The sequence below is a fragment of the Pseudopipra pipra genome, chromosome 3 (genome assembly GCF_036250125.1).
Source record: "Pseudopipra pipra isolate bDixPip1 chromosome 3, bDixPip1.hap1, whole genome shotgun sequence".
NCBI classification, from domain to species: domain Eukaryota; kingdom Metazoa; phylum Chordata; class Aves; order Passeriformes; family Pipridae; genus Pseudopipra; species Pseudopipra pipra.
The window spans coordinates 111,167,397-111,185,641 of record NC_087551.1 but is presented as its reverse complement, the minus strand read 5'-3'; the positions used below and the strand labels follow the sequence as shown (position 1 = coordinate 111,185,641).

The window sequence follows — 18,245 nt, the reverse complement described above, 5'->3', positions numbered from 1 at the left end:
CATCATCATCCTCCTTTCTCGGAGGTCTCCAAGGAGTTTGGGGTTTTAGTTTCAGTTCTTACCCAAACTTTCTCTGTAGAACTCAGTTTTCTCTCTGCTGCCGGCTCTCTCTCGGCTCTCTCAGAGAACTCTGTGTCTTCCTTGGCTGCATGTTTGTTGCTGCTTCTTCAGTTATCTCTTGGCTCTTAGCCACAATCTCTGGACGCTGCTTCTGCTGCTGTTCTGTCTCTGCTCACTCAAGGTGGAGAAAACTCCTTCAGCTTTCTAGCTACAGGCACTTAGCTCAGTCTAACACTGTTCCAAGTCCCTGCAGCCCCCCTGCTGGGGGCTGCTGCTGTTTCTCCTCGTGGCTCCTACAACATGGCTACTTCTTCTACAACAACTGCAACAGCCTTCTCTTCCGTTCTGCTTGTGATATGTTTATATTTTGCAGAAGCGCTCATTGGGTAAAACCTCAAAACTTCAAGGGTCACCACCCCCTAGGGTTTTACCATTTTATAACTGCAGGAGGAAAACTGTTTCCCACCACCACACAGGGACACCTGGGGGCTCAGAGAGGATTTTCAGAGCATGGTCTGGCTATTCTTTTCTGTAGAACCAGCAGATGGCAAAAAGGCCCTAAGGAAACACCATTCCTTCTTGGCTCTGGCTCTGTATTCCAAACCCACTGTCTCTAGATTTCTCTTGCCACTGATCACCACCCTTTTCCTCTCCCCTTCCTTTCTGTGGAGGAGCAAACCCTCCTGCAAGCCAGGAGTGGGAAGGCACTGATGAACCTGGGCTTCATACATGTCCAGGAGATGAGACCTGAACTATTAACCTGACCATATGAGTGATGAGTGAACGTGTCTGGACAATCCCTTCACTTCAAATGGAGGCTCCAGTATGTGAAATTTTTATTTCATCTGGATTGCAAATTCATGGGAGTAGCACAGTCACTTCAAGAACTCACAGTAATAGAATCACAGAGTCATTAAGGTAGGAAAAGATTGCCAAGATCATTGAGTTCAACCTTTGACCAAACATCAGCAAGTCAACTAAATCATAGCACTAACTTTTATTATTGACATAGAGTGTCATATACTTTCATTATTTTATTTCTACATTACAATAATGGGATGTCAGACTTTGTGGAAAACCTCTTTCAAAGCTTGCTGTGCTGAGCCATGCTGGTGTTACCATTGACTATTTCTCTCTATCCCTTATGTTTCCCTGTAGTTTTTCTAGAGGAAAGGATTAATCAGATGCTCTATTATCACCTCCTGACAGATAGTGCTTATGCACTATCATCCTGACTGCTCATCCAAACTACTCTGGATAAACACTGTCACTGACTTAAGGAGTGCTCAGGCAACCTCTTGTCCATGGACTAAGTTGTGGAGGTTGTCGAAAACACCTGGGACAAGGACATTTTCCAGCAACTCAGCAGTTTATTTAGCAAACCACCACCCATGGCATTAGTCACAGCCCCCAGGTGCTCTGTAGGTAAAACAAGTCTGATGTACTGGGCAGAGAAAGAAGGATTTGTGAAGGAGGATTTCTGCACTGCCCAGCGTTGGTGCCACCAAGGTCCCACTTGGCCATTGTGACTTGTGGCTACTGGGAGATGCAATCAATTTAATTCAGGTTGTCTCTCTCCCAAAAGCCAAATGGTAAAAGCACACTAAAATGTGACTTGTTGAATGGTGACCAACAGAACAAACTGCCCCAGACAGCTGCTTTTCCCAAGTGTTCCCTTCCCAATAGGCAGCTGGAACTGATAAAGCTGTAATTGTCCCTTCCACTTCAGAGAGCATCACAGGGAAGGGTGCACAGAAATCAGCCTCTGTCCTACCTGGTGGGTGCAGGACTCTCATGCAAAGCAGGTCTTTCAGTGGAACTAGTACAAGGATGTGGAGAAAACTTTTTTTTAAAATTTTAATCAGCAAGTATCACAGATACTTTTAATATATGTAAATACCTTGGTCCCTCTCTATCTTCCCAGCTCTGGTCCTGCCTGGTCACGCCTGTAGGAAGCTGGTGCAGAGGATGAAGCAGAGCCCCACGTTGCTCCTCCATGGCACAGATGAGCAGTCAGTGGTTTGCCTGCCAGAGGAGCCCCAGAATCAGGCTGGTCTCCTAGGAAACAATGGCATTGTTGCCACTGGAAAAGACATCCTGTTGGGCCATTTGTGTTTATCTGGTATTTCCATTCTCTGCTGATTAACCCAGCCAAGTGAGGTCTTCATGTGGTAATTACAGCACAGCTCATTTGTGTGTGTTTTACAATGGTGTTGATATAATCCCACTAGAGCACCCCAAGCATATGCAAGGAGTTCCCACCAGAAATCCAAATAACGCCCCAGTGCTGCTGACAGCTTAATAACATGACAAAGTTCAGTCTCGCTGGATGTCAGGGACAGGAATGTGATTCAAGCTCTGACCTGGAGCTTTCAAAATACTGTACAGTTGAGGCTGAGTGTTTGACAAATAACCTTTTCTTTGCCTACTCGAATCCATCAGACGCTACCAGGTGCCATGGAGAGGCCACATGCCACTGTTAAAATGTTAAATTGAGTGGCACAGCCATCGAAAGCTCTGGGGAGGGACATTTATCTTTATTATTATTGTTATTAATAATGCAGATATTGCTGTGCATTGCATTCCAAGGTATTTTTGCAGCACTAAATCATCCAAACACCCATCGACGGCCCTGATAAATCACACAATAAACCAAAATTCAATACAGCTGTCAGCCCAGACCCTAAGCAAAATCTCAGTGAGCTTAATTATAAAGTTCAGGCAGGGACTGAGCCTGTTTGCAAGGGGATGAGCAGCAGCATGGCACTGCCATTCCAAGCACTTGGGAAAGGCTGCATCAGCCCTCTCCTCCTGCTTCACAGCATCCCAGTGCTGCCACAAGTAGCAGGATGGGGACAGCTGCTCATGACAACATTTCTCATTGTTTTCCTCTTTCTGCTTTTTCCATGCTGCTTTTTTACTTCTCCTGATTTATTTTAAGCTTTCTCTCTCTTTCTATTATTTCTACTTTTCCTTTTGCTCCTCTCTTTTCCTTCCATTTTTTCTTTCTCCCTCAACACTTTCCTTCTGTCTCACCATCCCTTTCTGCTCTTTCCCTCGTCTTCCCCTCCTGATCCCCCCATCAAAGCGAGGAAACCGTAACCCAAAGAACAAGAGTTGAACCTGTGCCAATGCAATGGGCCAAGAGGCTACATATGGAACCAGCAAATCACAGAGCCATGAAGGATGTTAGTGATTTAAAGTTATGTATATTGAAGTCTGGATCTTAAAATGAATCCATAATGGTAGAGGTAACTAATGGAGAGACTTAACTGACAGCAAGCAGAGTTTTTTCTTTAACATTGTTATATTCCCACAAACTCCTCTTTTCCTGTCCCCACCCTTCTGCTCCCCTTTCTGATTAGTTCAACATCCACGTTGACAACGAAAAGCTAAAGCTGCTTCTTTATGAATAAAGATTTTAGCCCATACACCATAAATATGAGTGCTACTCCCGCTGGATGCAGAGCAAGGCATCCAATTGGCTCCAACAGCTGTGGGGCTCTCCCTGGGGAATCATGCCCATGGCGAGGGACAGTGAATGTTCCCAGCTGAGCAGGCACAGCAGCACGACTCTCACTGCAGTGTGATAAATAACCTCCCGAGGACCCAGGCTTCAGCAGAGACATGTTGCCAAAGCCAGCTGGTCCCCTGTGGCAGATCAAATACCAACTGCACTGATTTTCTGAGATCACTAAGGATGCTTAGAATTAAAATGCTGCGCGGAGGGAAGGGTGTCACTCTATGTGTGTATGCACATGCATGTAGAAATAGATGTACATATGTGCACAAAACATTATACAAGGAAAAACTACAGCAGTACATTACTACACGTGCAAACTCAAACACTCTAAAGCTAGGAAAAATCAAATACTGCTCACCTCCCCCAAATTTGTTACTTTTTATACACTAGCATAATGGTGGCACTGGGACCTGAAGCAACAGTTGAGGGGCAGGAGCTTCTGAGCACTCTTGATTGCACTTGAAAGCAGTGAGGACACAACCCAAACACCTGCCTTTACTACTTAGTGTATATATACACCATATACACCATACCTATATGTCTAGCCTGTGAGACCTCCTTTGGCTTAGGCCACCTAGTATCCTCCCAAACCAGCTTTTGGAATCATTTGGAAGCTCATTTGTCCAAGGAGGTTTCTAATAAGTGATTTGCAGGCAGCCATTCAGTTTAGGAGGGCAAACCAGTATGGACAGGAGCCATTTTGTGCCAGTCTGTCCTAGAGATTGGGAGTCATCCCAGCATATTGAATTTATTTGTGCAGCAGCGCCCTGAAACTGCAGCGCAGTGTGACATACTGAGAGAAATCATGTCTTAAATACGTGAAACCAAGCATTCAAAGTGAAAACTCACATCTGAAGTTTTCAGTCTTGGTTCCCACGCTGTGAAACATCATCCCATGCCCCTCAGGGACACATGAAGTGGTCTAATGAATGTTTGTGAAGCAGTTACAAACAACGCTGCTGCAGAAAGCACATGATACCATGACTATTTTAAAGACCTTCCTAACAGGCTGAGAAACAAGGAATAAAGGCGGCCCAGCACCACACCATGCCAAGAAAACAAATTGTATCACCCATCCAGGGCACTGAATGGGACAGGAGCTGCTCAGGATGTGGTATGTGAGCTGTTGAAAACTGGTACCACAACCTACCCACACAAGGAGCTGAATGAGGATTACACAGGTGACCTGAACTCCAACAGGTTCTTCAAAGTCCTTCCCTTGGCACCAATAATGTTCTTTAACATTATTTTAACAAAGGGTTGGGAGAAGTGGAACTTCTTGCAATAAATTCTTTCTCACACTTCTCAATTAATATTCTTCCATCCAGCTTTTCCCAGAACCTGTGGCTTTCAAAGCAAGGGAACCAGAAAAAATCCTCCCCTATTCTCTCTGCTTTGGAAATCAGGAGCACAAGGGTTACATGTGCACTAAAGAAAATATCCTTTCTTTTTGTTTTTGGCAATCTGGGATTTTCAAACTGCTGCACCTTCTTCCCTATGGCATTAAATTCCCCTTTGCATTCTGCAATGCTGATTTAGGCAGAAACTTAGATTAAGGTCCCTGGGGTGTACACACAACACCCAAGAGAGAAGGGCTGCATTTCCCACTAGCTGCTGAACAACAGGGTGGGTTGAAGATCAGCCACCAGCCACTGGCATTGCCACACTGAGCTCTGGGATGCTGGAGGAGCCAGTTCCAGTCCTGCTGAGGAGTGACTAGACTGCGGGTTTTTCTTTTCCTCCAGGCTTCACCAGAGAAAGGCAAGATCCTGTCAGCGGTGGCTGAATATTGGCCAGATTATGGGGCATGTGGGTATAGCCTATATTTATTTTTTTTAAGTATATATTTGTTTGATGTTTTGCAAGCATCTGCTTAAGATTTCTGTGCTTATCTAACAGGAGGAAAGAGCCCATTCTTCCCAAAGCCAATTCAGTGCTAGAAATGTCATAACACTGCTGGGCCCCTTCGTTTCATCCTTCGCCAGAGGGACTCCATAGTTCCTCTGCTACTTCTTGGAAAGCCAAGAAGCAAAGGCTGGCAATTAAAGGCATCTGCTGGGCTCATGAAAGGAAAGGCATGCACGAGATATGAAGGATGGATGACACCTGAAATGTCTAAACTCTTGCCTGGCGCAGACTGGACTGATTGCAGTGTGTCTAGCAGGACATGTAGAGTGTTACATCAGGTATTGAGATAAAAAAGAAAAACCAAACTAAACCCTCCTTGACAAAGCTTCCCCCCACCCCATCCCTGAAGGAAGAGGTGCCAGCAGCTCCGTGGAGCCCGTAAAGGGCTCTATTTTTCACATGGCAAGCAGGGAGAGACAGCAGTACAAATCCCCGTCAGAGAGAGCGATTAGCTGGGTAGAAGAGATCCTTCAGAGACCAAATGACCAAAAAAATGACCAGAAGCAGCAAGATATTCCTATGGAAAAGGGAGAGCTTTGGCTTGTTCAGAGCAAATGCATAAGGAATGATAAAATAAAGACAGGAAAAATGATAAGTGATCCAGGTTGTTACTCACCCCATTTTTCATCATTCAGGGCAGTAATCACAATCACTTATGCACAGAAACCTCTTATTTTACACAGTACCCAATGGATCTGATGCTCCTAGTTTCACTGCTGTAAAACATGACCTAGACCACTATCCAGAGAGCCTGAGACCAGTGTCAGGTTTTTTTGTAGAGTGAGAGGAGCCAGAGCTATAAGTAATGATTTTTAATGAAATAAACACTAAAAAACCACCACCAGTGTGGAACATTTTTTATGTGTGGTCAAAATCCAAGGCTGGGGGCTACCAGCAACCCTCTGTGAAGCTTTCAGTACTGACCACTCTCAGAGATGCTCAGCAGGATGGAACAGTCTCATACCTGTGGTTCTGGTGAGGCAGGGACATGATGGAGTTGTGCAAGGTGTGAGTTTCTATTAGAAAATGCACACCAGTGTCACCAATCAGCCAACAACAATGCTGGCCATGGTCACCTACACAGCTGAGTGACCAAACAGCAAAGCTGAACTTCCATTCAGGACTGGCTACAAAATGGGCAAAAAAGATATTTATTAATTCTTTGATAAGCCCAATGGCAAGTTTTTCAGATTCCCTGGTTTTCTTTCATCCTGCCACAATTGGAGAGAAAGGGAAAAAGAACACATTTGCTCTGAAGACGCACCTGGGTGCTTGCACATTGAGAGCTTGGCCCAAAAGCAGTCAGACAAGGCCCTGGATTTCTACAGTTCTGAACAAGTGAATAGGTATTTCAGCTAACAGGTCTAACAACTAGTTAAAACAGAAACATTAGGCTGGCACCACCTTGAGTTTGGAGAATTTGAAATAGATCCTCATTTTTATACCACACATAACATCAAAGAGATGTGGTACCAGAGTGATGCAATACTACAGAGATGTGGCCCATAGAGTACAATCTTGGGTGACCAGAAGAGAAGTCGATATGTAACCTTGGAGAAATCCTACTTGTTCCTCTCCAGCTGCAGCTGTTGGATGATGAACTCCTGTTGCTTTAGCTGGAATGTGATTCCCTGTCATTTGCTAAGAGAGGGATTCCAAGCCTCTGTCTCTAATGCCCCTCTGGAAGTGGTTTGCTCTGTGGAAGATAAATTCAAAGTTTTGTGATGGAATTCTATTTACAATACTTCATATTTGTGTATCGTAACATCAGAAAGGCCATCCTAGAGCCAAGGCATCCAGCCCTCCCTCAGCTGTGTCTAACCTCTGAAGCAGTGAAAGAAATAAGACAAACAGAAATCTACTTCCTCATGGACCTTCTCTAAGCCTTGATATTTGGGGACTTCTTGACCTGGAAATGGCTTCCAAAGTTTCTTGTTTAACAACATTAATAGAAGGAAGTTAGTATGTCCATATTTGAACCCCATATTCATTTTGACCTGCACAGCATCCTCTGGTAAAGGGCTTCAAAGTTTAATTACACACTATGTAAAAAGACATTTCTTTCTGATTATTTTAAACTTGCTGCTTGATTATTTCATTAGGAACACATAACCTGTGATATAAGAAATAGTGACTAATCATTCCCCATTTCACCCCACCCATTATTTTATAGACATGTATTATAACCCCACCAGTTCTCATATCCCATTTTTAGATCATGAGTAGTTGTATTCAAGCTGTGACCACACATTTTTTTCTTGCAGCCAAGGAAAAGTTGCCTGTTCAAAAAAAAACCCCAATAAACAAAATAAACAAAATTTCAGGAATAACCCGATGAGAAAATAAACCACTTTTATTCAAATTATCAGGTGTTAATCACTCTTGGAATATAATTATAAACAGCTCCAATACAGGAAGGTGGATTTCTTCATTTAACAGATACTCAGTTGAAGGATACAAAAGAAATATTTACTTAATCTATTTAGAAGCTTAAAATGAAACAATAAGCAGATACTTTTTGAGTTTAAAAATTAAACTCTTTCTTCAATAATAAAATATACTACCTATTATACAAAAAGGACATTATTTTATTCACAGTTGACAGAGTACAGTAGCACAATCATAATATGAAAGGTGAACTGCAATGACATTTTAATTATATTTTTCCTATTATTATAGATTATGAGGCTAGAGCAGCACACAAAGACCCTAATCAGGCTCCTGTTGTGTAAGGAGCTGCACATGCAGAGAAGAAATATACAGTTCCTACTCCAAAAGGTTGGAATCTAATCTAAAACTGCCCACTAAGAGAGGATGTGCCTCAACTGAAAAACACAAGTCTGCAAAGGGATTTATCCTGGCTTTCTTTCTTATCTGACGGAGACCCCCGGATACACAGTTACTTTTCACTGTCAGCCACCATAAAATGGTTGTTTACAAATAAATTACTTTTCTTTGAACCTCAGCAGGTCTGAGTTTAAAGGTAATTCCTGCTTTCTCCTTACAAGTTCCTGATCTTGCTTTTAGTCCAATAATTCAGGTGGTAGCCCTGAAGAGATTAGGCATTTCTGAGATTAATGACATTTTGGAGGAGAAAATCCAGTCATCAAATTGGGTGTTAGCCTTTTTAAATGAGCCAATTTTTGCCTGTATAATGCCCTGAACAGGTACTGTGTCTGTCTGATCTCCATGCCATTGTTAACAGCTCAAATTTTGCTTTTGAATGTCAGTGCAGTTTTTAAGCAATTGTGGGTCAGCTGGGGCCATGCAGGTCTCTGCACAGGTTGCTCACAGACTGGATAGGAAACTTGTCGTACATCTCTTACGGACTTCCAGACCGGTTCCTGCTATCCTCTCTCAGTGGAAGGACAGGAGCATGTACAATGGGCTCCCCTTCCTCTCCTTCAACCTCAGACCCTCTCAAAGTAATGAGGATCATGCCCCAAATGAGTCAGGATCTGAAAGTGAGCGGGTTTGTGGGGAAAAAACAAGCACTTCTGTTCACCCCTAAATCTCACTATGCAACTTGGTTTTGATCTTCAGGCTTCAGAACTGAAAACACTCAGATTACAAAAATAAATCTATTGATCACTTCATCATAAATTTTCTAGGAAATACAGAGCAGGACCCTTCAATAAAAAAAAAAAAAAAAAGAGAAGAAAGCAACAAAGGGGGATTGTCGTCGTAGCTCCAAGGTTTGCACAGATGAGGATCCATTCTCTGAGCAGCTATTGGGAATTTGTTCACAACCTCTGAAAATACAGTCCCCTGCACCACAAGCTGTCAGTTTTGCACTTGGAAAGAGGGCTGGTTGGGGTTTGGGGTTTTTCATCCCAATTTCTTACAGTTAATAATGCCCAGTAATTTCCACCACTAAACAACACAATGCACTCCTGGTTTGTTTGAAACTCAAGGCTTAGACACAGAGCAGCTTTGGAAATGAGAAGTGAGGAGGCCTGGCAGCTCAGTGCACTTAAGGGAACATTTTTAGGCCATTTAGTAGGAGTTTATTGCTCCAGCACAGGAGGCTTTGAGCACTCAAGCACGACAGGGTGTGCATTGTTGTGCCAGAACTGCCCGCCCTGGGTGTGTGTGGTGTGCGGCAAAGGGCCAGGGGCTGTGTTTAAACGCACCCGCACGAGAAATGCGATTTAGGCAGAACAAAGCACACTCCTGTTGTGCCTCCCCATGATTATAAAATAGATCTGTGTCATTATAAATAGAAAATGACTGGTGACAAAGATGCTGCTTTGACTCACTGCTGAGGCCAAGCTCCTTCGCTGCGGTTCCTGATGTCAGACCAATTTAGTGGCTGCGCTGCAGGCGAGTGTGTCTGGTTTGGGGTTGGCCAGTCCACATCTCATGATGGCTTAATCTCATTTTATAACTGCGGGGGATTCACTGGGGTGCTTTGCAAGCAACACGCTCCTTCACCCAAGGACAGTCCTGGACGCCTTCTGAAATGTGCTGTGCCCACTACAAGGCTCAGATTGCTAAACAGCAAATTACTCTGTCCTCCAAGGGACTGTCAAACTTTCTGGATCTGTGAAGTTGAGATCCTACTTCTACACAACTAAATGGTGTGGTTCTTGTTTATCCAAATGGGAACCAAATCAAAGACACAGAAATAATAGCGCTGTTTCAAGAGTGTAAGTTTTCCTCTTCATGCCACCCTCCATCCCAACAAACTTCACAGCACTATTGCATTAAATAATGCAGTAAAATTAACAGAAAATATATACTTATATATATAAAAATATATATGTATATACAGTTTCTATGTGGAAAATAAGTAATTAAAAATAATATTTTAAAAAATGGAAATTAGAACTGATTCTTAAGTCCCTACTGCAATAACTGGAGTATGCTGTTCATTTAGTCCTAAGCATGCTCCTTAAAACAAACTGAGATCTTTCTATTTCAATTATTTAATCAGAATTCCACTTCCATATATATTTTATACCACAGTTTATTCCCAAAGCTGAGGATAACCTCTCATTTTCTGAAAGCTCTTAAAAACTTTCTTAAAGAAAAAGTAGAGAAATCTGCTGTTTGCAAGTTCTATTTACTTATTGCTTACTTCCAAACTAAAGTAGTTCATTTAATGAAGGAGAAAAAAAAGAGTGAAAAAGAAAAAGACTGATGTGGTGCCTGTAGCCATTTCCCAAATTCTTCAGAGTTTATAGACCTAGGGAGACTGGGAAAGAGCAACTTCTCAGCAGTGCAGCAGAATAGGCTAAAATGACCCTGTGAAACCCAAGTGATTCTGGGAATTAAAGGATGTTCGCTCCTGTTATGGTTCTACACTGCAAACTGCTTTTAGGGCTCCCAGTAGTACCCATTAGCAATAGCCAAGCTTTTCTGTTTTAATTTAATTTAATTTAATTTCCACCAACAAATTCCACTCTGTGGTGAGAATTGACAGTATCATGTTGAGAGCCATTAAAGCATATTTGGATTGTTTTTACTCCATGTATGTATATAAAAAAAAAAATACCCCACCCTTTCTTTAGACAAGCCACTTCATAATAAGAGTGAGGCAGACACAATGGAGGCATCATTATGCTGTGGGATACCACCATAGGGAGTGTGGTTGGAGATACAGGGGAACATGCCTTGGCACTGCACTACCAGCCTGGTCCCAGCTCCACTCTGAACCTCCCCATGAGACCAGAACAGAGCCTGGCAGCACCAGTCGTGTTGCTCCAGTTACCACCTGGACAGACCTGGTGTCCTTCTGCACCAAGGCCCTGTATATCGCTGCTGCTTCCTTTTCTCCTTGAGTGCTTTCTGTTCTCTTAAGGACATCTTTGCAACTTGAAACATCTTCATGCTTATGTAGCCTTTGGCTTTGCTGGGAATTCCTATTGGGAATTCCCCCACTGGGAATTATGCCACAGGGTTTCAAAGGAAAGAGAATAATAATGCCCTTCATTAATATAGGCTTTTCTGTCATGACTTTTAGGCCTCTCTCCAGGCAAGCAGGCAAGCACATGTTTGACATTAAACACATGAGTAGTCTCTATTCACATGCTGCAAGCTAGAAATGCTCATTAGTGCTGGATCATGGCCCCAGCTGAGCTCTAACACACTCCAGCAAGGAAGCTGGGCTGGAGGAAAGGTGGCCCTTTCATCATGGTTGCACTATCACTGGCGAAGTAGCTTCGGGTCCTCCACAGGGTGATGGGTTGTTCCCTTGGCAGCAGAGATGTGACCTGCTGAGCTGTGACAATGTCATCATTCAGAGCTGCTTAGCTGATGAGCACAGCTCAAACACACCACATTCAAACCCATCCTCTGGAGTATTTTCAGCGTTAGCATCTCTCCAATGAATGCTGAAAGGGGAATGATTTGGGGCAACAGGGTTGTAAGATGATTGCTGTGGTCTATGAGAGCCTGCTGAGCCCTGTGTGGAGAGTGCCTGAAGGGGGATTACAGGGCTCTTCAGGCCTTTACGCCACATGTTAAAACATGGACTGATCAAGTTTTGGAAACCAGCACTGGATGGTGTCTCTGGGCTTTCCTGGGTCCGAATGTTGCAATAAAGTAGTTCAATGCTCTCTGCTTTCCCTGCACATCAGCCAGAAGGGGAGAAAAGGGGACAGGCCCCCTCTTCGATGCTGAGCACTGAGTGAGTCACAGTTCAGTGTCCAAACCAGCAGATCCCTCCTGACCAAGGAAATGGGAAGTTTTGTGACTCAGAGGGAACGTGTCTACTATCTCAGAGAAATCCCTAGACAAAGCCACCTTCACGGTGCCTTGCTCACGCCTGTGCTGAAATTCATAATCCCGACTAAACAGTCTATCACTCTTGGATAAAGTATCCCAGATGAAAAGACCCATTTTTAAAAATGCTTTTAATACTGTTTTCTCCAGAAAAAAAAATAAATTACTACCTCCTTCAACATCTCAACAAGTATAAACCTCACAGCTTTCCTGCCGCCTCTGGAATTACCAGGTCATTGCAGACATCAAAATTAATGAAGAGATGAAAGATTCAGCAAAAAGGCAAAATCTTACTGGAAAAATATTTCTTAATATCAAAAGCAATCCTAGAATAATGAATATATCTAGAAGAGTAATAAACAAATGCAAACTTCCTGATGCTTGAAAGAATACACATGAAGTAAGACACAAGACTTTAGGGATATTTTTTCTTTAAAACACCAATTCATTTTAAAAAAACCAATGCTTCCATGTGCTTCTGGCTTTACGGGAGTGTGACTTCCACTGGCTAAATTTTTGCAATACTTTAAACTCGGCTAATTAGCCAAACTCAGTCGATGCAGAAAGGGGGTTTCATCCCACCAGACGGAAGGGTTGCACTAAAACACAGTTCTCTGTGTGCCCGTCCTTGAGCACTCTGATACTTAGCACTGAGGAAATGGTTGTGGCTAAACTGGAGCTGAATTTGAGCAGGGACAAGAGAGGAGGGTTAAAACAAGGTAGCCAGGGGTTAAAACAAAATAAATAAATATTCAAAAAAAATGCTACATGCATTTCAGCTGAACTTTATTGTAAGAAAAACAACTTTGTCTAATTTCTTTGTGATATAGACTGTCATTCCCTGCTGGGCAGTGGCTTTTCAGCTGGTGCAAACAGAGGAGTAACCTGTAGCTCTGTATTGCACACTAGACCTGATAAAGCAATATCATTGTGTGATTTCTATTGGAAAAAAAATGTTTCTCTGAAGCCCTCATTTAAATAGACTTGAAACAGATACTCTCTAGTCCCACCTGTACAGCAAAATGACCTCTTGGCAATTCAAACAGTCTAACAGAGAATAAGAGTAACTAATCTATGGGATCCTCCAGCACTCCCATACCACTACTACTAGAAGAAAAATCAATATTAGTTCCAATATGAATGGAGTGTTGGATTGACTGAGCAGGGAGCTTTGAAATAAATATCTAAGAAATGTTTAGATGAAATGGACATCTTCACAGACATTTGGTCTGCATTTTTGAAATGTAGATGATTAAATCCACATTGTTGGCTTCTTCCCCCTCTGCACTATGTCTTTCTTTACATCTTGCAAAAAATTTATGAACAAAGTTATTATAAATCTGCAATGTCTGTCTTGTCACTTAGATTCTTTTCAGAAATGCTGCCTTGCCAATGTAGATATACAATCCTGTATGATTAATATTTATTACTTATAATTCTAAATACAATAGAAGGTCACAAAAAACACCCTGCCTAAAGGAGTCTGGAGCCCTTTAAACTCTCATTGGTGATGGGTCCTGAGTCTTGAGAACTGAGCTCAAAATCTTAGCAAAACACTTTTTTGTGTAGTATTTCCAGTATTTCCTGCTTCTGACTACAAAAGCCAAAAAGCACAAAGGTGAGCGAAAGTTACAGATCTGAAAACATGAACTTGGATTTCAAACTCAAACAAAGGTCAGGGAATGCCTGAACCTGTCCATAATCTTGTATCAGCCTATAATAGAGTTATGAGTAAAATACAAATTAGGATGCAGAGTGAGACTTGAATTGTGGCAGAACAGGCATGGGAGCTGAAAATTGCTCCATTTTCCTCTTATTCTTTCTCATACCCATAGTTACATCTTATCTAGATATTTAGGGGGTACTGTTAGGAAAATGAAGATATTTAAAGATTTTTTTGTTATTAATTAGAAGGAAGGTAGCTTGGGGATTTTTAGATTTTATAATGAAATCTTTAAAAGTTTTTAAGAACATGCAAATCATCTTAGTGCTCATTGCACTTACAGCTCATTTTCTCTGTGGTATAAGCCCAACCATTTTAAACATAATTTTTCAAAAACAGATGCAATTTGAGGTCACTAAGAGCAACTGATTGTGATTTGGCCCTTATCTATGAAAACTACAGAAAGACGTATAAGAATGTTTCAGAACCACAGGATTCAGCACACTGGTGAAGACTGAGACATGGAAATCAGGGCAGACCCTGGTTTGCTTACCCTGCCTGAGATCTGCTGCATGTTTGGACAGTCTTCTTTTAGGAGCTAAATATAATAAGCAGAGAGAAAGAATCTGCATCCGCCTCTGTATCTTTTATTCAAAGATTCACTGCAACTGTGATTAAGCAAAGAGACTGACTGAAGTACAAATCTGAGAAAAATGTAGTTTCTGTTGATCAACATGCTTCAAATCATACTGGAAGTAAAAAAGTCCCTGTGACCATTGGTCAGGTAGAAGACTTTTCACTAGGAACAATTTGGCAGAGCTTTGCTAATAACACTTTTCTAAACTGACCGAGCCATCTTGACCTGCACGGTGAGTGAAAACAAAACCAGAAAAACAGACAGAAAGGACCGACTCAATCAAGATAAATAAATAAATAAATAAATGCCAGAATAAAAGGGAAAAAAAAGAAAATAATATCACAAATAATAATTCCAACCTCATGAAGAAATGTTTTTAACAAGCCACATGTGCTTGTGCAGACACTTCTAATCTCATTAGATTTTTCTGGCTGCTATTAGTGTTCTCTGAGCCAGCTGATTTCTCAGCAATATTTTAAAGAGTGCGAGCCTTTGCCCTCCTGTCTAGCCACTGATAAAACAGCCCGTTCTAGGAGAAGACTTGAGAGTTCATGGATTTTTCTTACAAGGTTTTGAAAGTTCAGAACAAATTGACCATTGCATGAGAAACAATAGTCAACCACAAACTATCTTCACAGTTAATGAGTAACATTCTACTCCCAGCTGGGTTAGTGTGAAAAGTGGAATAATCCCACCAAAGCAACAGGATGGTTTCAGATTGTCATCAGCATCACACGGCAGAGGCTGGCACTTGATGCTGTCTCCACTCCTCCAGCTCTCTGGCTGCAAACAAGCCTGCTGTGAGGTTCCTGTTGGTCACAGCTCACCAGCTCAGGGTTCCCCTCAAATTTGTGCAGCTCTAGCAGCTCTGATCAGAAGGGGAGCCACATCAGGTTAGAGCTCAATTTTGTTTTGTCTTTTAAAACAGCAATAAATCCCCCTAAACTGAAAAATCATGAGCCATGTGCACTGCTATACGTATTGGTGCGCATGAGTTTCAAGTAAAAGAGCTGTCAATCTGAATTTGCTAAAGGAACGTGCAAATAATCACTAGTATAAAGCAGATGTGCCAGGAAGGAACTACAGATAGAACAAAATAATTACTGTTAGAAAAAAATTCCTAATTCAGAATCACGGAACCTGGATCGGTAAACCCTAGATGAACGGGACTGAGGCATGTTGCATGGATTTCTGCTGGCATACTTGCTGAATTTCTGGCTGGAAACGTGCCTCTTACTGTTTCAGCCTGCCCTCTTTGAGGCTCTCAGAGCAAACTTCTCCTGGGGTGAGATGATGAGCACTTGAAAGTGACCCATCTGGAGCCCAAGGCGAAGAAAGCGCTTCCCCCTGCCTGGAATTCGTGTGCAGCGACAGCTTTCTACTGCTGATCCAAGTTTCCCAAGATAGCAATTATAAAGGAACTGGCAGCCATACAGTCAAGATGACAATATCCTACATGGTTTGGTTAGCTGTGCCAATTCCCTCTGTGGGTGCTGGAGTCAATCTGCTGCCCCCATTATAGCTGTGTCTGTCTGTCTTTACCAACCAGCTGATCCACTGGGCATTTTGGCATGAGCCCTGCTCTTCCAAGGGCTGCCTGCTCAGTTGTTCATTCACTCTCTTTTGCTTTAAACATTTGGATCCAACAACAGCGTGCAAATTTTATGCAGAGTAGCATCTGCAAGTCTGACATATTTGCTCTGGCTTCCCCCTCTTCCACCAAGTTAAAAATAAATACCCTATAAACTCTTGGGCCTGCTAAAACAGAACCTGCATTCAGAGAGTTTATTTAAATATAACTGCTAAGAGTATTTCTGCTTTAGGGTCACTCCTATTTTTCCCCCCCTCTCTCTTGTATTTTGTTCATGCCTCAGGATTTCATTAGCACTGGGGGGAAAAGTGTCCTTGAAATAACCTACAGAAGAACCAGTTCTATGTGTTCCTAACTCTCTTATCTGAATATTCAGCTAATATCTTATTTTTAAAACTGTAAAGACTACAGGTGGTGATATACGCCCCACATGAAACAAGAAAGTTGTAAAGACTCATTTCCAATACTGATTGCAAATAATACTAGTCGAGCCAGATCTTAGGTTAGACTTTAAAGGGTCTCCACCCACCCCACCAGAGCTGCCTTTTCTCCAGGGAGAAGCAGATTTATCCCTGACCAATACACTTGGAACAGGTGAAGTCATAGGGATGCCAACCAGACAGCATAACAATAAAGTATATCTTAAGGCAACAAGGAGAAGAGTCTGTGAAAGGGGATACTGAGCCACCACTGAGGTCAGTTAGGACTTGCTGAGCCGCTTGGCCACATCTGCATAGGCTTGCTCGATTTCCTTGTCTGCTGCACAGGTGTTGGTGAACTCGTCCCTGGCATAGGCGTTCTTCAGGTACCGCCACAGCCCCGTCATCTCCGTCGGGAACTCAAAGTTGCGGTATTTCTTTGCAACAATCTAGAACAAAAAGACAAAAGGGAGAATAAACCATCTTGCTCGTGATATATTTCTCCAGATTCCTCCCTAGAGAGCTTCTTACTCTTTCCTGTCATAGAATTAACTGCAAATTAGAGAAATGCTTGGTGACTTAGAAAAGCCTGAAAAAGGATTGTTGGTCGTCCCCTATCTTGCAAAGATGCTACCTGGGCTAAGGACATTCTAAGTCGGTGACCGGGCTGCTGCCAACAAATTACTACTTTTATGGTACCTGAAATCCATTATTTTACCATATTGAGTTTTGAGGGATTTTTTTACCAGTTTTTAGTATATTACTTAAAGCTGAGATGCCACATAAGAAAGAGCTGAATCATAAAAAGAAAGACAGATTTAAGAGAAAAGCATTAGTAAAAATTATAATTTTTTCATATTAATATTTCTGTTTTAAATTATTTTATACATATACTATATTTTAATTTTAATATATTTAATATATTTTGCCTGCACAATGGTGTCAGAGGATGTAACCACCTACAGCTGTTGGAAAGCTCTATTCTGGTTCATGAAAAGGAAAAATTCAGGGTGGTATGGGTAGCATGATTAAGAAACCAACATGATTTAGCAGATATTAGAAACAGGAGCACTGGGATAAACTGGTGAGAAAATGGTTATGTCAAGACTTGTTAGACTAGGAAATTGTCTATCAAGGGAAATTTTGGATTTCTAAAAACACTTAGACTCTTATTCAGGAAAATAGTTAAGTGCATACTTAATTTTAAGCACCTGTATGGTCCCATTGAAGTCAATGGGATTAATCTGTGCTTATAGCTTGTTGGTTAAGTACCTTGCTGGATTGGGATATTTCAGTTTCCCTTATATAGAATAAGCCTGTGGTGACAGAGTGAACTAGTTGATAGGAAGGGAGGGATTAGCTAATTTAATGAGTGCTTCTCTAGTTTTTCTGACAGTATAAAATTGTTCCTGGGCATAAATTACATACATATGTGCCACAGAGTTCCCGTTCATTTTTAAAGCACATGGTAGAGCTGTTTTCCATCTCAAATTTCTTAGGACAGTCATGTTCTCAGAAATTACTGTGATTTGTTTTTATTACCAGGATTCACTTGGTATATGCAAGTCAAAATCCTGTCCTAAACTGCATTTAATTAAGCATTCTTGCCTTCAGTGATGCTTTACACACATATGGGGAAGATAAAACCTGCTGAGAAACTTAGGATTTTCAAAATTTCCAGCACACATCTTCCATCAAATGAAAAAATAATTTACCCT

The 18,245-nt window shown here is 41.9% G+C and overlaps 1 protein-coding gene across 3 annotated transcripts in view; it reads right to left on the bottom strand.

The window, feature by feature from the left end:
* Nucleotides 1-7,826: 7,826 nt before the first annotated feature.
* Nucleotides 7,827-18,245, bottom strand: part of CLIC5 (chloride intracellular channel 5) — an 82,610-nt gene continuing 72,191 nt past the window's right edge. For all 3 annotated transcript variants that reach the window (XM_064650740.1, XM_064650741.1, XM_064650742.1), the window contains one exon: nt 7,827-16,976. In XM_064650740.1, the coding sequence (XP_064506810.1) occupies nt 16,809-16,976 (168 nt within the window). In that variant the 3' untranslated portion in view covers nt 7,827-16,808. The remainder of the gene's footprint in view (nt 16,977-18,245) is intronic.